At 42.5% G+C, this 22,118-nt stretch overlaps 1 protein-coding gene across 4 annotated transcripts in view; it reads right to left on the bottom strand.

Annotated features, from left to right (window-relative positions):
* Nucleotides 1-22,118, bottom strand: part of LOC122555786 (ephrin type-A receptor 3) — a 441,127-nt gene that overhangs the window by 235,805 nt on the left and 183,204 nt on the right. For all 4 annotated transcript variants that reach the window (XM_087993752.1, XM_043701927.2, XM_043701928.2 and 1 more), the window contains exon 4: nucleotides 9,169-9,324. In XM_087993752.1, the coding sequence (XP_087849878.1) occupies nucleotides 9,169-9,324 (156 nt within the window). The remainder of the gene's footprint in view (nucleotides 1-9,168; nucleotides 9,325-22,118) is intronic.

Genomic DNA, 22,118 nt, shown 5'->3' with positions numbered 1-22,118 from the left:
TTTGTGTCCTGACCTTCATGAGTAACTTGTCATTTTGAGCTGGAAAACATGCAGACAGAACAAACTAACAAATTGAAATCAGGCCTGACCATCAAAATGGATAGCATTTCTCACTGGTAAGATCAGACAGGCGTCTTAAATGCTCTGCCCATTGCCTGCCCCATGTCATCATATATGGAAATCTATCCGATAGTCATTCTGCCAATAATATCAAGCGGGTGTCTACAGGCCTTAACTTAAATCTCAGGTCCTGTAATCCTAGAGTTCAGAGACATGAATGTGCACCTCACCCAACAAGAACCAAATATCTCACTACTAAAAGTACTTCTTGTGGAAAACGCATTACGATTAACACATCATTTCACGTCTTTTTAATGTTACAGTGCAAGATATCAGAGGCTGAATGTGTACCATAATCATCATTTGTCCCACATAGATCTAAATGCATGCTCACTTTTCCAATTCATACAGCTTTCAAAGCTCTATCCTTGGTCTATTCACACTGTAAACGAGTCAGGGAGATCTCTTCAAATTCACCAAATACATCAAAGGGAAAAACAAGCATATAATTTTCTTTGAAAATATATAAATTAGATTCCATTTTCAAGACTCTGCTCATATCTCCACTACCATTATCTGACTGTCAGCTATTGCAACTAAATCTTGTTTTAACATCCTTGTGCCAATGTTTCGTGAATGCATTTGAGTTCAATAAATCATGAGGGCCATGGATAAGATGAATAGCCAAGGTCTTTTCTCAGGATAGGGGAGTCCAAAAAAGTAGAGGGCATAGATTTAAGGTGAGAGGGGAAAGATTTAAAAGGAAACTGTGGGGCAACTTTTTCACGCAGAGGGTGTTGTGTGTCTGGAATGAGCTGATAGAAGTGATAGTGGATACCAGCACAATTACAATATTTAAAAGGCATCTGGATGGGTGTATGAATAGGATATAGAGGGATATGAGCTGAATGCTGGCAAGTGGAATGAGATTAATTTAGGATATCTAGTCGGCATGAACGAGTAGGACTGAAGAGTCTGTTTCCATGCTGTAGATCTCTTTGACTCTTAAATCTAGAAACTTCATCATTTCTGTTCCACAAAAGTAGACTTTTACCTATAACGCTCCTGCTTTTGCACAATGATAACATCCATTAGAGAAGAGAGTTTGCCATCCTGAGAGATTGGCCTATGTGTGTTTCCAGACCTAACTCCAAATCACTGGCATTTTGCGGCTCTCTGAAATAGGAAAGCAAGCCCGATTTCTTCCAGGGAAATTACAGATGGACAAGAAACGATGGTCTTGCCAATGAACCCCACATCTTTGGAAAGAATGTTTTTTTTTTAAGTTGTGTTGAGAATTTTTTTAAAAACAGCATGAACAGTGCTGACATTGAGAAGAGAGTGCTTTTAGCAATCAAACACAGCGGGCGTAAGCAATGCAGGTTTCTGCAGTCTAAACTCGAGAAACTCCAAATATCAAAGCCCTACCATCAAAGGGGTGTCTTCCAGTGCTCAGCTTTCCAAATTATATTAACTGCTTCATTAGGATGGAAATCAGAAAGCTATCCTGATTGGATTAGGAGAAGAACATGTATCGAACACGTTAATAAAGGCAGTGACTATTACGGTGCTGTACACTCCATGTAATTCTATTCTCACCACAGCGTACAAGACCACGGTCTAAGTGCTGGAAAATAGGAATAGACAGATGTTTCATGAATGGTACAGATGTATTGGGCTAAAGATCCTGTAAAGACTCTATTATATCCTTATATTCTATTATATCCTTTGGGATATAATAGGATTCCACACAGACCAGTGGACAATGGTGACGTAAAGTAAAACAAACAACTGTGGGTGGGTAACTAGAAATCTGAAACCAAAGCAGAAATTGCTGGAGGAACTCAACAGTGTCTGCAGCGTCCATAGAAAGAGAAACAAAGTTAAGATTTTGAGTTGGTGACCCATCTTCAGAACTGACAGCAACTGGGTGGTATATATGCTGATAATGAGGTGGGTAGGGGAAAAGTGAACAGAATAGATAGAGGGGGTGTCAAGAAAAGGATGAAAAACAAAATGATTGGCATACAAAGGGATTACCAATGGCAAGCCGAGAGGAAGATAAATGCTTGGCAGGGTGCTAACAAGTAGTGTGAATGGTGAGCCCAACATCGACTTTAACAATTTCAGAACATGAACACCCTCCTTCACGCTCATTACCTACACCACAGCCCTAGGTTCTGCAAGGCAGAAGTGGGTACTGCAGATGCTGGAGATTAGAATCAAGGTTAGAGCTGTGCTGGAAAAGCACAACAGGGCAGGCAGCATCCAAGGAGCAGGAAAATCAACGTTTCGGGCAAAAGCCCTTCATCAGAGGAGGAGAACTTCTTCAAGGTAGGCATCCTTGGAAGAGGATTCGTAGTGAAGTTAAAATCAACTCGGCAGAAGTGGTTCTGCAATCCTAGGATCCTGTGTTGTATGGTACACTCCTGGCATAACCACCCATTTTAAGCTATTGTAACAGTTTAAGTAGACAGGCAGAGAAAAGATGGAGAAATAGCAACAAAGGGAATGGTCTCTGATAGTTTTCGATGAAAGGTAGTGGGAAGGGTCTTATGTGAACAAGAAAAACTTGCATACATCAGCTAGGCCAGATGGCTATTTGTAAAGAATAATTAAGTAATTGATAGATTATTTGAACTTTTCCCATAGACCTGGAGATAAAAGCATTGTAACGAGTCTCACTGGCACATAAAATCCAATCTTTATTCCAGATTTGCTGTGAGTTTGCTGAAATGACCCCTGTTTTTGTATGAGCCTTTCCTTCTCACCCCACACAACAGTTTGTCTCTGTATTTCATTAAAACCTACTGCATCTCCAACTTCTCCCAGTTTTGGGAAAAAGTCATTGACTCAAAATGTTGGCCTAGATATTCTAAGCAATGGTAATCACAGCTAAATTGTCGCTCCACTCATGTTTTTTTACATTAGTACTGAGCTCCACCTTTCCAGCTGGGAATTCTGATGCCAGTTCCTTCAAAAATGCACAGCACAGCTAATATCCACACAGGTCCCAGAGGTGCAGGATAGTCAGGGGGACATCAAACCATATCCCCTTTTCCAATAGTCAGTTATTCTGAGACGTAAAAGGTTAGCAGCACAGCCAGGCACTTTGACAGCTGCTGTGAAATTATATACAGTATATAAAAGGTGGTTAGGGTCCCCAAGTGGCAGATAAGTAGGGTGGCAGAGTAACAAGATGGTAGTGGACATTGGTGCCATCTGAGTAAGGTACAAGGCAAATAGGATTCAATGTAAGTGATGAAGTGCTGGGAAAGGTGTTTGTGTCAGAGTTGACCATAGAGTGTTGTCAGGGCGGGTAGGTGAGGGTGTGGCCAAAGTTGGCAAGCAAAGAGGTGACCAGCAGTGGAGGAGGCTGTTTGGGCTTGTCAGGCAGTCAGGGGAGGGGCGTAGTTGGGAGGAGTGTGTTTCTGTGTGTGTGTGTGAGTGTGTCTGTCTGTGTCTCTGAGTGTGTGTCTGTGTGTGTGCGTGTTGAGGGGAAGTAGCCTAATAGTTTGATTAAGTTTTAAATTATCTAATGTTTTCTGGGCAACTATAGATATAATGGAAGCAAAATGCTTCAGATTCCCAGACATTAAGGGGCTTTCTCAGAGGGTTCCAGACACATTGTGCATCAGAATCTTTAATTTCTCAGGCAATTCCCACAGATCCTGTTATGCCTGGGATTCTGCGGGGTCCTGATGCACCACCTCTGTCTGGCCTACGCTATCAACTATCAGGCTATCAGAGTAGCTGACCCCTCAGTTCAAGGGCAGTCAAGAACAGGCCATAAATGCTGGCTTTGCCAGAGATACCTACATCTCAGGAAAGTATGGAGGAAAATAAAAATGAAAAAAAAACAGTCTAGCCTCTAGCCTGCCTTGAGCAAAACTAGTGGAATAACCAGTTCAGTCATAATATATCTTATTTGGCACATAGACCTTTTCTTTTCCACCCGTCCTTATAGGCCAATTTACTTCGAGACACTTTTTTTAAATTGAAAGCCAATCATTTAGAAGGTCCTGATAAACTCACCCATCAACACAAAATACGTTAATTAACTAGGAGTCAGAGTGTCTGTAATCAATGGAAGATGAATCTGAAACTCATTTGAAGGTGTGAATTCAAGTTTAGGGTTTAAATGAGAGTACAACACTAGATCATACAGTTTCGCTGCACTTTGCTGAGACATTGAAAATCTGCCTTCTCCGTGAATATAAAGCACTCTTTGAATGAACGAGGTATTACAAATTCCGTTGTACAGTCAGACTGAGCGATTAAGCTAAATGTATGAATTTCCATTTATCAGCAGCTTGCAGCCCTTTTGCTAATGGTATAATTAAATAGAGCTTTCTACATGACATCTCATTTAGCTTTCAGCAGAGTTTTTTTTTAGTTTCTGACTGCCAGTACGGATGGTGTTGGGTTTTACTTGAGGTTATAAACTGACCTGTTTTTGTGTCAGCCACCTAATGGGAAATAAGAGTTGTCTTGCTGAATAGCACTACACTGCAGTCACAAAATGACTACTATCTTCAGCTGAGCAGACAAAAGATATTCTTCTTAAGTTTTAACAGCAGTAACTCAGTGGAAGGGAAAATGTGGCTGAATACAAAGTTAAGTTTTACAGGCTGCAACAAAGTATGGTGCATACCAAAGGTGCAATTAATAATGCATTATTCTAAATTAAATTTGCAGTTTAAGATTATTTTATATTAGCAACAAGTACTGCTTTGTTCACCCAGGAGGAGTTCAGTTTGATGGAGGGACATTTGCTTGTTTGTGTACTGATCAAATGTCAGTGAAATTACAGCATGGGTTAATCTAATCTTCTGAGACCTCTGATGCTTTTATTTTGCCTGTACATTCCAGAGATCATCACAAATATATTATAAGCTTGGACAGTCAATGCTCAGAAGTGTTCTTTTAGTAGAACAAATAAAATTTTCAATGGCTGTTTAAGGGCAAAGTCAGTGCAGAAGTGCATTTCCCCTGACTGTCCCCATGTTCCCTCCCTAGTGCCTCCTTTGATAAAGGCACTGTGCGGTCTGGATAATGAACTGGAAGATGCATATTTATGTGTGAGTCTGCAGCAAGGTACCCAGGTTTGACTGGAGTGATCTTCCAAGCTCTCAAAGTCACAGATTAACAAAGAAAAAGACAGTCAGTGAGGATTCTCAATCCTGCCTGCTGTCTGATTTGTAAACTATTTTCGAATCTGAGTATTACCATTTATTGAGAAGGTAGCAGTGAAAGCAGCAGTTTAAGACAAAGGTTCATTATTGTGAAAGCACTCCTACAGTACTGTTGGGGAGGGAGTTCTCAGAAACTGGGGGTTGTATGCTAACTTGAGACTTCACTCCCCCACCCCTTCAGCCCATTCAGCTGGATTCTGAATTCTAAATTCTAAATAAATGAGTCAGTGCTCTGGAAATTCACACTACTTATCATGAAATCATGAATCCTTCTAATTGACAGCCTTCAAACCTTCTCCCTGCCAGCCCCACCCACGCCATTCTATGTTGCCCACCTGTCACTGATGGCCGTTTTGCCCTCCATCCTAAGCTTTGGTACTTTCAAGTCCGTTCACAAGAATATATTCAATATAGAACCAATGAACCCTATACTTATAATAGGTTGTTTAAAAACCTGTATCACAGTCATTAAGTCATAACGTCCCATTTTCCTTTTAAAAGAACTAATTTCCCGACCACAGTGGAAATATCAATAGCTGATATAACAAGCACTTGAAACTTCTATCATGTGTAAATATACATTGTGCATTTGACCAAATGACGTGAGCCAAAGCTGTGAATCAAATAACATTTTCATGTGCATATGTTTCAATAGATGGCTGGGCTGTTAACCAAGAACATATAATAAAGCTTGGCTTTCTTAAAAGCTTTCTTAACACATTCTATTACTGTAAGCTTCACAGTTCTTTACAGAGTACATTAATGGGTGAATGGACTTTGAATTGTCATAGTAGAAAGAGAGGACTGCAGATGCTGGAGATCAGAGCTGAAAATGTGTTGCTGGAAAAGCGCAGCAGGTCAGGCAGCATCCAAGGAGCAGGAGAATCGACGTTTCGGGCATGAGCCCTTCTTCAGGAATGATTCCTGAAGAAGGGCTCATGCCCGAAATGTCAATTCTCCTGCTCCTTGGATGCTGCCTGACCTGCTGCGCTTTTCCAGCAACACATTTTCAGCTTTGAATTGTCATAGGTTGGCACAGAGTTTTGATGAGCTATTTGAGTAGGTGAAGGTAGATAACTTGCCATGGAGGGGATTGGGAACCATGAAGAGTGGGTGAAGAGATTCTAGATGGTGAAGGTGGTGAAATTGGAATTTTATGTGCCGAGAAAATGCAGACATTTGGTCTTTGGCTGTGGGCAAGGTCAGTATTGGTTGTGATATGTTCCAGAGTTGAATATGCTGCTTAACATGACACAAACATTGGCAACTTGAGTGAAGTATCAGCTGGTAATATCATTAGGGGAACTGTATTCCAGCAAGGAGTCATGGAAGGAGAGAAAACCAGAAGAAACAAAAAGGGAGGTTACTTCACTGTCAGGTTTATCAATGGGATCAGGGATCATGAAAGCATTTGGCAACATAACTCAGAAGAACTACTCTGTTTCTGGCAATAACAAATCTTGATCACTTTTCATTAATTTAACAAACAAGCCTTTTTTTCATAGTTCATTAGATGCTAGAACACAAGTATGAGCATGGAATGTAAAATGTTTCACACCCAAATTCATCCCATCATTCATGGATATTAGTGGATGTGTGCAATTGGGAGCATAATAGTCATCAGGAATAAAAGGCTGTCTCTTCCTGGATCTTGAGAACTCCAAATCTATCCCATAGGATTTGGATCATGTTAGAATTATAGAATCCCAACAAGGCAGATAGAGGCCATTCAGCCCAATGAGTCTGTACTGACTCTCTGAAGGGCATCCCATCCTGACCCACCCTATTCCCATAACCCAACATTTCCCATGGTTAATCCACCTAGCCTGCACATCTCTGGACACTGTGGGCAATTTGACAGGGCCAATCCACCTAATCTGCACATTTTTGGACTGTGGGATGAAACCAGAGCACACGAAGGAAAAGAAATCCATGCAGCCATGGAAAGAATGTGCAAATTCCACACAGACAATCACCCAAAGGTGGAACCAAATCCAGGTTTCTGGCACCATGAGGCAGTGTTAGCTCAGCAAGTAACCAAGAGCAGATCTGATTCCAAAGGTAAGGTACCCCAGCACACTTTTGACTAACAATATGAGTGAAACATGATAATTAGTCACAATTAATACATAGATTACTGGGCAACCAGGACTGTAATCTCACTAATAAATATTTAGTTTCTTTTCTGGAATCAATCAACCCTTGCTCTCACACCCTTTGCACATTTAATTTTGAATCCATCCAATCTGAAAATTGATTTCACAATTGTAGTTCTTAACTTTGCTCTGCCAAACAAAACTGAAAGCTTAAGCAAATGCAAACTGAGGAAAAAATACATGTAATTTGCAAAAAAAAAAATCATGGAATAATTGCTGAATAATCCAAAATACTTTATTTCCAAATTGTCTGATAGAAATGAATGTGGAAGAAATGCTGCAGGATTGCTCACTGCTAATGAATTGAAGTTTTACCATGTGTATTCTATTGCTGGTGCTGTGCTAAAGCTATGGTTAGCATCCTCTTGTGATGCAGTGGTAAAGACCCTATCCCTGTACCAGGGTGACCCAGGTTCAAGTCCCACCTGCTCTAGAGAATGTAAAATCAATGCTGAACAGGTTTATTCGAAAAAAAAGGTTTTCTTTTAAGACATTCTATTATGATTGTACTCAGCTTTGGTGAGACTGCACTTGGAACACTGTGTACAATTAAAGCAACAGTTAAGGAACTCTTTGGGCGAGGAGGTCTAGATTCAAGTTTCCCCCCGCTCCAAGGATTGTTAGTAACATCTCTGACTAGTTTGACAGGGAAAAAAAAATGTAATGGTTTCTTCACTCTCTTGACACCACTTTCAAATCTTCATGAAACCTTCATTTTTCCTTCATTCACCATTTATTGCCACTGTCTAGTTACCATTGAGAAGCTGATGGTCAGATCCCTTCTGAAACTGCTGTAGTTCATGTGCTGTAGGTAGTCGAAGAGTGTGGTGATGGGAAAGCATGGCCAGTCAGGCAGCATCCGAGCAGCATCACAGGCAATGACTATTTCCACTAAGAGACAAACTAACCAACACCCCAAGACACTCAATGGTGTTACCATTAATCAGAAATTCAACAGAGCTTGCTACATTAATACATCACTACAATAGCAGATTGGAAGCTTACTCCTCAAAGCCTGTCCACCATCTACAAGGCAGTGCTTTTCCAGCACCGCACTGTTTGACTCTGATCTCCAGCATCTGCAGTCCTGACTTTCTCCATGTGCTGAAGGTATTGCTGTAGGGAGGGAATTCAAGGATTTTGACCCAATGACAGTGAAGTAACGGCAAAATTCTTTCAGGCCAGAATGGTGAGTAGCTTGGAGGGGAACAAACAGCGAATGATGTTCCCATGTATCTGCTGCCCTTATCCTCCTAGATGAACATGGTCATGGGTTCAGAAGGTGCTGTCTAAGGATTTTTGGCAAATTTCTGCACTGCATCTTATAGATAGTGCACTCTGCTGCAACTGAACATCAATTTTGGAGGGTGTGGATGCTTGTGGATGGGATGCCAATCAAACAGGCAGCTTTGTCCTGGATGGTCTCAAGCTTCTTGAGTGTTGTTGGAGCTGCAGCCAGCCAGGTAAGTGGGGAGTATTCCATTACTCTAACTCTTGCCTTGTAGATGGTGGATAGGCTTTGAGGAGTAAGTAGGCAAGTTATTTGCCACAATACTCCTGGCTTCCAATCTGCTATTGTAGTCATGTATTTATATAGCAAGTCCAGTTGAATTTCTGGTCAATGGTAATGCCATTGAGTGTCTTGGGGTGTTGGTTATTTTGTCTCTTAGCAGAAACGATCATTGCCTGGTATTTGTGTGGTGTGAATGTTGGTTTATGGGCTTTTCAGTGCTTTCTGTGTATATTTATTAACTTACTTGTACAGGGCATAGCCTTGGGGTCAGTTTCTGCTCTGTAGTAGTTTTTCTCACAGGTACACTGGGATGAGCTCTCTTGATATGAATAGCTGTGAGGCGGACACTTCATGCAGTATGCATCCATGGATGAGGCCTTGTAGAAACCAGGTCGACATGCTAGAAACGCAAAGTGAAAAAGTGTGTTAGAGCAACATTCACTTCATTACGTCAAGTATAACCTGAAACAAAACTCCATCATTCCCATTCAGAATGTTAAGTTGAAAATCTTGCTGTACTCCAACCGAGAATGAAGAGTAAGAGGCAGCATTAATATTAGATAAAATAACATTAGAGCAAGAGGGAATGGTTTGAATACACGATTTAGAATATAGACCTGCCTGTTTAAAATATGATGTGACTTTTTGTCAGATGCTCTTAAAATGGTCGAGTTGACAGGAGTGTGAACATAATGCCAGTGAAGCATTTCCATGTCACCAACACAATACTTACTTCGCATTAAAACATTTTCAGCAAAATTCCAACTTAAGCCCAAGTTGAAAACCTAAGACAAAGCTGGGGCAATGTACAAATAAATTCTTGCAAGCATTTCCACCAATTTTATCATGTATACTCAGAAGACTGTTTTGTGTATTAGTGTGTGATATTCAACATTTCTAGCTGACACAAGTCAACTTCAAAAAACAAATTATGAATTTTGCTGCTCAATTTCCAACTGGTTATGTATTTCTTCCTTGGTATTCATTTTTTAAAAGTCTGATATTCAGTGGATCGAATTTGATAACTGAGCAGGTAAATTGTTATTAAGTTAATTGGAAATTTTCACATTCAGGATTTTTGACACAGGGTATGAAGTGCAACATTATTAAGCTGTGACACGACAAGAGGAAGTTAACTCATGTGAGATTTTTAATGACAGAGACATTGGAGATGATCACAGGTGAGAGTTTATTTTCATTTTTTAAGCATACGTCTCTTCTAGAAAGATTGGTTTCTGAGAAATGGCCAATTTTACAACCAGACAAAAAGTGACATTCATTCTGTTATCGAACTGAACCCAAGGAAACTCTCTCATTATTGTTAATTTACGCAGCTGAAAATAAGGCAAAAAACCAGGGAAATTCAGCTTTGAGCAACCTGTACATTCTTCACGAATGCCTCACCATTTGTCTCAGACTATTTACTCTCTCTCCTTCACAAATAAGGCTCGGGATATAAACACAGCCACAGGGAACCCATAGCGCAATATGTCAGTGAGGCCTGAGAAATGAGATTGAGATTTCCAGTTAATAGTTAGCTACATTGATCTCTCTGTGGCACACTGATATATTACACTACTCACTGAATTTGGCTGCAAGTGATTCATCACTCGCTACCTATAACACGGGCTGAATCTTCAGGCTGTGCGACATCAGGAACAGAGGTAGATGGGACTCAAAAATTATGAGGTCGGTCGACGTGCCAGCTTCCTATCTCTACTCTAAATGGTCATCTCTTTGGGGCTGACAAGGGCTCAGGGTCTGCACAGGCTACCCACTCCCACAAGCCAGGCAAGAAACTAGGCTCTTTAAGATCCTTGTTAAGTACTGAATAGAGGTTCTTATTTGAATTTCAGTTGGCTGACATGACTGTTGACAGGTCAACTGGCCGGAAACAGGCAACTAGCAGTAGCAGGCCAAGGTGTCAGTAATCTAGAGAGGCCTATAGGCCCACCATACTTGTCTCAGTGAGGGAACAGCAAAATGTTAGCTTCCCTTCCATGTCTACCAACAATCATGATGATTGCTTTTTTTCAAGTATTTTTTTAATTAAAGTTTAGAAAAATGTCTGAAAAGACACTATCTTGATGAGGCATCTCGCCAGTTATATAGCTTCTACTGCAGCTACATGCTGCTCTGAAAGTGGAAGATCTGATTGATTCTCCAGCTTTGAAAACCTGCCAACTGTCCTTAACAGGACAGGGCACCTGTCTCCTTGTGAAGTGGGTGCCCTGGTCAAAATTCCAGGTCAGTGACCACTCTCCAACAGCTCCCCCCCAACCAGTTCGGGACGGGTTCACTGTCTCAGATCCTATTTCCCAATCCTCAGGTGAAAGGTCAACCCTGCATATGTCTACATGTTCCATCCGAGAGAAATGCAATTATTATAAAGTATATCAGACAATGATCCAACACCAAACTGGAGCTAAGGAGATAAGTCTGATGTTTGCCATTAAGTAAGAGAAAGAAATACACATGTGTTATCTGAGGAAGGCCTAATAAATCTCACCATCTCACAGTGACTTCTGGTCTCAAATTTTTAAAATAACATGAATTTGATGACTCACATAATTACTGGACTTCATTATTTTGTTCATTAAACCATCCCTGGTGTATTTTAAGTGCCTTAATCAATTTGTGATCTTTGCAGACCATTTTGATTACAGCATATGAAATACTTGACTTCTTGGAGCACGAACAACATTAACACAACTTAACCTTTCACACTGCGTAACATTTTGCAACAAAGAAAATGGCCAAAGGTATGTCAGCATTTATTTGCATATATTAAGTAAATCAGGGCCACAGATAAATGTGCACCATGTGCCAGAACAGTCTGGATGTTGAATACTAAACACAAGACCAAAGACAGAAGGAAAAGTGAGGGCAGAGAGATGAGAGCAAGGCGAGGAGAATGGTAAATCTGGAGGAAGAGAGAGGAATTCTTAAGTAGCTGAACCATCCTGGGACTCCTTCATTGACATTCTACCTCTGGCTGGTACAAACTAGCCTAAACAGGGAAAATCAGATAGGGTGACTGCATTAGCAGTCTTTATTGGAGATTGTGTGTTGAGTAACAATTGAGCATGGGATGGGGCTGAGTTAAAATGTTTGCCATAAACGGATAGCCTGTAACATTCATTGTCAAGATTAGAGTGGTGCTGGTAGAGCACAGCACGTCAGGCAGCATCCGAGGAGCAGGAAGAATCAACGTCTCGGGCAAAAGCCCTTCATCAGGAATGAGGCTGGGAGTCTCGGGGGTGGAGAGATAAATGGGAGGGGGCGGGGCTGAGGAGAAAGTAGCTGAGAGTGCAATAGATGGATGGAGGTGGGGGTGAAGGTGATAGGTCGGAGAGGAGTGGAGCAGATCAGTGGGAAGGAAGATTGACAGGTGGGACAGGTCATGAGGATGGTGCTGAGCTGGAAGTTTGGAACTGGGGTAAGGTGGGGGGGGAGGAGAAATGAGGAAACTGGTGCAATCCACATTGATGCCCTGGGGCTGATGGGTCCTGAGGCGGAAGATGAAGCATTCTTCATCCAGGCATCGGGTGGTGAGGGAATGGTGATGGAGGAGGCCCAGGACCTGCATTCCTTCGGCAGAGTGGGCGGGGGAATTGAAGTGTTCGGCCGCGGGGCGGTGGGGTTAATTGGTGCAAGTTTCCCAGAGATGTTCTCTGAAGCACTCTGCGAGAACACTTGATGCCGGGAGGATGGCCCACCCAACACCTGGAGGAAGGCCCACCCAACACCTGGAGGAAGAAAGCCTCATCTTCCGCCTCAGAACCCTTCAACCCCATGGCATCAATGTGGACTTCACCAGTTTCCTCATTTCCCCTCCGTCGCATTTTACCCCAGTTCCAACCTTCCAGCTCAGCACTGTCCTCCTGACCTGTCCTACCTGCCAATCTTCCTTCCCATCGATCTGCTCCACCCTCCTCTCCGACCTATCACCTTCACCTTCATCCACCTATTGCACTCTCAGCTACCTTCTCCCCAGCCCCACCTCCCTCCCATTTATCTCTCCATCCCCGAGGCTCCCAGCCTCACTCCTGATGAAGGACTTTTGCCTGAAATGATGACTTTTCTTGCTCCTCGGATGCTGCCTGACCTGCTGTGCTTTTCCAGCACCACTCTAATCTTGTCTCTGATCGCCAGCATCTGCAGTACCCACTTCCGCCTTGCTAACATTCATTGCTAACAGCCATTAAGTGGGGAGCTAAAGGCAGATCAACAACTAGGCCTCACTGAAACCTCATAGCATAAAGGATTGGAGACAATCTGAAAGAAAAGAGTTAATTACTAATTAGGAATTTGCCAACCCCTTCTTCATTAAACAAATTATTTATTAATTCACTTTTCCACTGCTCAAATCTCTAAGTAAAAATATTTTAAACTCAACCACTCTGAAAATATAGTAGCAAAATATTGCATCAGCTGGAAATGCACAGCAGGTAAACCTGAAACCGTGGAGACAGAGAGTAAACATTTCAGGTCTGTGATCTTCCTGACAAAATTCCGAAAATCACTTGCTTAAAACAAATCCAACAAATTATTTTGTTTGCTCCCTCAAAGGGATTTAAATTTTTACAGAGGAAGTAAGGGGTGGTGGTCATCTCCTGAGTTTGCTTGAGGTTTGAGCTTTCCCATGTGCACAATGGAGAACTGGCATTAAAAAAAAGAGTCTGTTAAAATGGACAATTAGTTTGGTGTATAGTCTACTTCAGGGATGCACATCAGCTGTCAAAGTTATTCAGAATTAATTAGATCCTGACTTACATGTAGACTCAGCAAGATGCCAGATCACTTTTTAATGCCTGACATTGTACAGAGATATGGAGACTACTTACACTGCACAATGTCATATTATGTACATATATATTTATATAATCTGCAGAATCTGCCTATTCATATCATCTGTAGGATTTTTTTCAAATACTAGTAAAGATTCTCCTTTTGCTGTCAAAATCTGCCAAAATGGGTTGAGTTTCTATGTGGGAAGATGCACTGCCATCCTTGGTTTTTGAGAGACAACCACATGAAGTGCTGACTATAACAGGAAAACTTTCTCATATATAGACTGGGACTCTGCTGAAATTGTTTTTTCCACTGGGTGAGAAGTGTAAGTGAGTAGCAACCAAATTGGACAAAGTTAAAGAGCAAACGAGGTAAATCGAGAAGTATTGATTAGGTGACATCTGTCAGTGAATGCAATAGCTTTTCCTTAGTTCTTGCCATCTCAGGAATCCCTAAAGGATCTATCCTTCATCCTCAGTATTTTCACATTTATCTGCTTCTCTTTGGTGTTGTCAATAGCAGATACAATATGCTAATGCCTCCTTGTGACTGGTCTCAATTTTTAACAGGCAGCTTGTACAAAAAAAAAGTCATGACTTTATCCAAATTAACACTAGGAAGAGTGAACTCACTATTTCCAGCGACCTACTACAATTAGATTTGTTTGCCAGTGATTTCAAGTCTGTCCGCAGCTACTTTTTTACACTTATTCAATTTCTCATGATCTTGACTCCCAATACAATCTCCATATACTTCCCAGCAAAAAGAACATTTTCTACCACAAACCTATTCCTGAATGTCATATTTTCAGACACCACTGCTGTCAATGTGCCATATCTTCTAGTTAACAACCACTGCTGGCTTAAGGCTAGGGTAGCTCTCTGTCATCAATTCTCCTTCCTGTGCTGAGTCAAAGACCCGTTTATTATCTGTGGTAGAGGACACACTAGTGTGTGTGTATATTAGGTTTTAGAAGGATAACTGACTTCCCCCCGGTGCAGGGCTCAGTCAACTGTACACAGAGTGAGTTGAGAGGGCCACAACATAGCATGGCCGAATTTATCAACAGGAAAGGATTCTACGACCTGAATGCGCATGTGATCCGTGCTCACTGACATGATTTCTTGGATGTTTGCACCTACTACCTTGGGAGCTGCCATGATGCCTATATGCTTGAGAACTCATGGTCCTGCTGCAGTAGAAAGTCCAGATGGTTATAAGAATGGCTACCGGGTTACAAGGGCAACCCACTACGACCTTGGCTGATGACTCCATTACAAAACCCCCTGACTGAGGCAGAGTGCCAATACAATGCAGCCCACTGTTCAGTCAAACCTATGCTGGAGCAGATGATAAATTTGCAGAATATGAAGGTCCACTGCTTGCATTATCCTGGCGGAGTCTTGCATTGCAGTCCAGACAGAGTACACAACATAATCCCAGCAAGCTATGCCCTGCACTGCTGGGGCAGGGAAAGAGAGGATTTGATGGCGGCTGGTGAACTGGGAGACTGGGAGCAGTCTTTCAGGGAGGATAAGGACAATGAGTAGGAAACAAAGGAACTCTTGAACCTGATAGAGTAGCATCAGGCACTATAGGCCAGACAGGACTTAATTGACATATGATTCCACTAGATCAGAGCTTGTGGTCAATTCTTGACTGTAAAACTCTTGGTGCTCGGCATGCAGACTACTCCTTTCTGTTCTAGGAGGCAAATGCAACTTGTGTTTGTCTGATTTCTGTCCACATTTGGTGTTTGCAATTAAACGTGCATGTTTTGAAGTGACTGAAAGCTTTCCTGCGATGAACCTCCATTGAACAATGATAAGATGCTGGGCGATAGTGGACATTGGGGAAAGAGTCACAGTGACTTGGAGAGGGTTGCAGACACTTTCAATCAACCTGTTTCAACCTATATTGACACATCACTGGAATAGATGGGACTTGAACTCAGGCCTTCTAGCTCACAGAGAGGGGCACTATCATGCACTACAGAGCTGTTAGGGAGGGTTATAAGATGGCCTGTGACTGAGGACAGGTAAGTTGTGTGGTCCGGCGCTGAAACAGGGATAAGTGCAGGAATGTGCAGTTTTATGTGCAAGAAGTATCAGGCCAATGTGTCATGAGAAGTGGGCTGTGACTGCTGTGCCATGACGTGCAGTGTCAAGGGCAATTCCAGCTGCCAATCTTCAGCCAGGTGCATCACTATGGTTCCAAGATGGCACTGTCGTGAGGAATGTGGGCACACCTCAGCAGTAGCATGTATGTCCGACAGTGGCAAGTGGAAGAACTGGGCTAGCATTACATGTGAGCAGCACTATAGGGGGGTGGGAGGCAATTAATGAGATGAGTTCAGAATGATGGTGCATGAAAACTCACGAAGCCTTATGGGGAGAAAGCCTCTGGGAAATTCACTGAAAATAACATGAAGTCAAATTAAGGGAAGATTCAGCTCTACATTTCTTCCAGTACACCATTAACTTTAACTGTTTAGTCATAATTACAACTGTCAGGAACCAAACAGATCACATGTGACTCCATCAGGACCTGGAGGAAGCCAAACTGTTTCTCAACCAAAGCCCATGAATCAGACACTGTGGTGCTCAATGCATTTCAATGTTAACCTTTTCAAACTCGTTACCTGCAGAACACACACCTCCTCCACCCCCACAAAGTTCATTTCTTACTAAAACTTTCAAAAATGGCTTTGAAAAGTAGTATTCTTTAGTGTTCTACAGTCTGTGTGTAATAGCATGAGATCAATTGATTTGCATCAATACTGTTACATCAAAAGCTACAGGATAACATTGCCAAGTACCAGTGAATAGGGGTTGGTTACTTCCTTTGTCTTAATCACGTCATTACTGAGAGAAGGTTAGGGGTGAAGTTTCTTTTTAATTGAAAATGTGACCTTCAGTGCTGCTTCCAAATGAGTTGTACGCCACTTCTCAGTGATTTGAGCCAAATTATGAGATGGCTGGAGCCAAATATAAATGGAAATTATAGATTAATGGCCTAACTCAACATGCCAAATCCATTTTTCTGTTTCTGTGTGTCAGCATATGTTGCAAGATCTGCATTTCTGGAAAGGTAATTAAATATGAAAATTATAACATTGTCATAGGATGTTCAGAATGATGGTGCAAGAAAACTCACAAGGCCTTGGATTGTCACAGGATCCAATGTTTGCTACATTCGATCCTGCTTAGGAACAAGTAAGAGGCTTTTCATGAGGCTTTCAATAGGTCACTTGAAACAGTTCAAGGGTCACTGAACAGCACTTTAACATTAACCTTAAGCCAATGAGACGGGGCCACTGAAGGTAACTCCATATTGGTCAGGGACAGTTGAAACAGAAGTTTGCTACTTTCAGGCCACTGTTCATTCAGATGCTTGGAATGAGTGGAAAGATGTTCCAAGCAGATGAGATGCTAATGTTAGCATTAGATTGGCTAATGTCAATCTCTGGATTGTTGCAACTTGAAAGAGGTTGCTGAGAAAGTGGCTAGCGGTCACTTTTTATGACTCAGGAGAAGTCCTGGGAGTCACTGATAGTTCAGGCCAGCTGAGGACAAAGGAAGCCCACAAGCAGCATTTGCTTGGTGCAGCTGACAAGTACTGGAGCTCAAATGTACCCAGGGCAATGCAGCTTAGTTTCATTGAGATTTAGTGACTACTACAAAGGTTTGAGGGGCTTCTGGCCTGGGAGACAGGAGATGGGTTAAAACAAAGTATTGAGTACAGGGGCTGGAAGGGTATGTTGTGGCTGTACAGGGCACTGGTGAGGCCACTTTTGGAATATTGCATGCAATTCTGGTCTCCTTCCTATCAGAAGGATGTTGTAAAACTTAAAAGGGTTCAGAAAAGATTTACAAGGATGTTGCCAGGATTGGAGGATTTGAGCTACAGGGAGAGATTGAATAGGCTACGGCTGTTTTCCCTGGAGAGTCGGAAGCTGAGGGGTGACCTTATAGAGGTTTATAAAATCATGAGGGGCATGGATAGGATAAATAGTCAAGGTCCCTTCCCTGGGGTGCAGTAGTCCAGAACTAGAGGGCATAGGTTTAGGGTAAGAATGGAAATATATAAGAGAGACCGAAGGGGCAACTTTTTCACGCAGAGGGTGGTGCCTATGTGGAACAGGCTGCCAGAGGAAGTGGTGGAGGCTACTACAATTGCAACACTTAAAAGGCACATGGATGGGTATATGAATAGGAAGGGTTTAGAGGGATATGGGCTGGGTGCTGGCAGGTGGGACTAGATTGAATTGGGATATCTGGTGAGCATGGACAAGTTGGACTAAAGGGTTTGTTTCCATGCTGTACACCTCTATAACACTGTCACTTGAATCTGGGTGTATGACTCTATAACACTGTCACTTGAATCTGGGTGGAGTACTGAAAAATCCATGGGTTCTGTCTTGACCACATCTGAGGAACTCTGTGGGATGTTCATTTGTTGTTTGTCTTGTTATTCATGCTCAGCTCATTCTAATTTCGTACATTAGAATAAAAGTTGTATAGCTTGTTCTGCGTTTGTGATTTTATAAGTTTAGTTGTTCAAATTTATGAAATCTGCTGACCTTATTCTCGTGGCAATTATCTGTAATCTCATATTTTTAAACAAAAAAAGTCCAGAGTCACCTTCCAGTTTGTTACAGAGTATGGCCATAGAGTCGTAGAGTCCTCCAGCACAGAGACAGGCCCTTTGGCCCAAACTGATCCATGCCAACCAAAAATGTTCACCTACAGTAATCCCATTTCTCTGCACTTGGTCTATATCCTTCCAAACCTTTCCAATCTTGTCCAAATACCTTTTAACTGTTGTTAATGTACCTGCCTCAACCACTTCCACTAGCAGCTCATTCCACATGTGTACTGCCCCCTCTGTAAAACAGTTGCCCCTCCAGTTCCCTTTTATTCTTTCCCCTCTCACCTTAAACTGATGCCCTCTAGTCCACGATTACCCAACCTTGGGGAAAATACTGAGCACATTCACTCTATGCATGCCTCTCATGATCTTATACACCTCTATAAGATCCCCTCTCGGTCTCCTATGCTCTAAAGTAAAAGGTCGTAGCTTGACCAACACCTCCCTATAACTCAGACCCTTGACTCCTGGCAACATCCTTGTAAATTTTTTCAACATTCTTTCCAGTTTAATAACATTTAACTAACTGTTTAATAACAACGTGTCCAAAGCTGAACATAATACTCAAAGTACGGCCTCAGCAATGTCCGGTACAACTGCAACGTAACTTCCCAACTTTTATTATAGAATCCCTACAGTGTGGAAACAGGCCATTTGGCCCATCGAGTCCACACCGACCATCCAAAGAGTATCCCACCCAGACCTATTCCCATACCCTATTACTCTACATTTCTCCTGACTAATGCACCTAACCTACACATCTCTGAACACTATGGGCAATTTAGCATGGCCAATTCCCCTAACCTGCACCTCTTTGGATAGTGGGATGAAACCGGAGTACCTGGAGGAATACCACGTAGACACAGGGAGAGCTATCAAACAACACACAGTCACCCAAGGGTGGAATTGAACCCTGGTCCCTTGTGTTGTGAGGCAACAGAGCTAACCACTGAGCCACCATGCTGCCCTGATAACTTCTATACTCAATACCCTGACTGATGAAGGCCAGTGTGCCAAAAGCTGCCTTCACTGCTCTGTCCATCTGTAACTCCATTTTCAGAGAACTGTGCACCTGAACTCCAAGGTCCCTCTGTTCCACTACACTCCTTAAGGCCCTACCATTCACCATGAAACTCCTATCTTGATTTAACTTTCCTATATTAAACTCCATTTGCCATTTCTCAGCCCACTTCCCCAGCTGATCAAGGTCCTGCTGATAACCTTCCTCACTGTCCATGATACTGCCTATTTTAGTGTCATCTGCAAACTTAGATTAGATTACATTAGATTCTCTACAATGTGGAAACAGCCCCTTTGGCCCAACAAGTCCACACCGACCCTTTGAAGAGTAATCCACCCAGACCCAATTTCTCTGACTAATGATTCTAACACGATGGGTAATTTAGCATGGTCAATTTACTTAACCTGCACATCTCTGGAGTGTGGGAGGAAACTGGATACCTGGAGGAAACCCCGCAGACACAGGGAGAATGTGCAAACTCCACACAGCCACCTGAGGCTGGAATCAAATCTGGATCCCTGGCGCTGAGAGGCCACAGTGCTAACCACTGAGCCACTGTGCCACCTACTTACAAATCATGTCTTGTACATTCTCATCCAAATCATTGATATAGATAACAAACAGCAATGGGCCCAGTACCAACCCATGAGACACCCCACTAGGCACAGGCCTCCAGTCTGACAAGCATCATTCCACTATTACCCTCTGCTTGCTACCATCAAGCCAATTGTGTATCCAATTTACCAGCTCGCCCTGGATTCCATACGATCCAATCTTTCAGAGCAGCCTACCATGTGGAATCTTATCAAAGGCCTTACTAAAATCCATATAGACTATGGTTAACCCCTGCCCTCGTCAACCTTCCTGGTCACTTCATCAAAGAACTCTATCAAATTTGTGAGGCACAATCTTCCACGCACAAAGCCATGCTGACTATTCTGAATCAAACCCTGTCTTTACAAATGCATGTATATCTTACCTCTCAGAATCTTCTCAAGTAACCTACAGATGATAAGCTTACTGGTCTATAGTTCCCAGGTTTTTCTTTGCAGCCCTTCTTGAATAAGGGCCCAACTTTCGCTACCCTCCAGTCTTCTGGGACCTCATCCGTAGCTAACGATGATGCGAAAATATCAGCCAGGGCCCCCTCAATTTCTTCTTTAGCCTCTTTCAGCGTTCTTGGATAGATCTGGTCAGGATCAGGAGATTTATCCACCTTCATACATTCTAATACATCCAACACCTCCTCTACAGTGATATGGACTATCCTCAAGATATGACCACTAACTTCCCCAAGTCTTCATGACTTTCTCCACAGTAAATACACAGGAGAAATATCCATTGAGGACCTCACTGATCTCCTGTGGTTCGACATATACATGTCCACTTTGGTCTTATTCTCTCTCTGGTTATTCTTTCTGCTTTGATATACTTAAAGGACCTCTTTGGATTCACCCTAATCTTCTCAGCTAAGCTATCTCATGTTCCCTTTTGGCCCTCCTGATTTCCTTCCTGCCTCAGGTGACTGACTGTGTGGAGTTTGCACGTTCTCCCCGTGTCTGCGTGGGTTTCCTCCGGGTGCTCCAGTTTCCTCCCACAGTCCAAAGATGTGCAGGTCAGGTGAATTGGCTGTGCTAAATTGCCCGTAGTGTTAGGTAAGGGGTAAATGTAGGGGTATGGGTGGGTTACGCTTCGGCAGGTTGGTGTGGACTTGTTGGGCCGAAGGGCCTGTTTCCACACTGTAATGTAATGTAATCTAATCTAAACTCCTGCATCTCCCATATACCTCCAGGGATTTCCTTGATGCCTGTACCTGACTCATACCTCCTCCTTTTCTGTGGTCAAAGCCTCAAGTATCTCTTGTCATTTAGGGTTCCCTATTCCTGCCAACCTTGCCCTTCACCCTCACAGGAACACACAGACCTTGAACTCGAGCTACCTCACTTTTAAGGCCTTCCACTTGCCAGAAGTACCTTTGTCTGCAAACTGCTCCAATCAATCCTTGCAAGCTCCTGTCTTATTCTATCAAAATTTGCTTTGCCCCAATTTAGAACTTGAACCCGCGGACTACTTTTGCCCCTCTCCATAGGTCACTGGTCCCAAAGTGCTCCCCCACTGTCACCTCCATCACGTGTACTGCCCTACTGCCCAGGAGTAGTTAGAGTTTTACCCCTTCCCGAGTAGGACCCTCCTTCTAGTGGTTCTGGAAACTTTTCTGAATGCACTTAACCAATTCCACCCCATCTCAGGCTTTAACATTCTGGTAGTCCCAATCTATGCTAGGAAAATTAAGATCCCCTACTTTGACAACCCTATTGCTCCTGCAAGTCTATGCAGTCTCCCTGCATATTTGTACTTCTAATTCCCTTTGACTATTTGGGGGGGCTATAGTACAACCCCAATAATATCACCATCCCCTTCTTATTTCTTAGCTCCACCCAGAAAGCCTCACTGGATGATTCTTCATTTCTGATTACTACAGGGACACTGGCCTGTTCTCAAACAGGTTCATAAATAAACTCAGGGAGTCTCATCTGAGATTGTAGTCTAAATTCAGAGCTCTCAGTGGGAATCATAACAAATACCTTGCGTTTCACTTTCTGATTTCTACACTTCAAAGGTGCTGGCAACATTGCTATGTAATTGCGGATTTTGTGAAGATTTGTAGCTCAGGTTGTGGTTCAGGGTGTAAGCTTGCTCACTGAGCTGAAAGATTTGTTCTCAGACAT

This window comes from Chiloscyllium plagiosum, unplaced genomic scaffold, assembly GCF_037043375.1.
Source record: "Chiloscyllium plagiosum isolate Xiang-an unplaced genomic scaffold, Cpla_swu_hap1 HiC_scaffold_13, whole genome shotgun sequence".
NCBI lineage: Eukaryota > Metazoa > Chordata > Chondrichthyes > Orectolobiformes > Hemiscylliidae > Chiloscyllium > Chiloscyllium plagiosum.
This window is presented reverse-complemented; position numbering and strand designations above follow the sequence as displayed.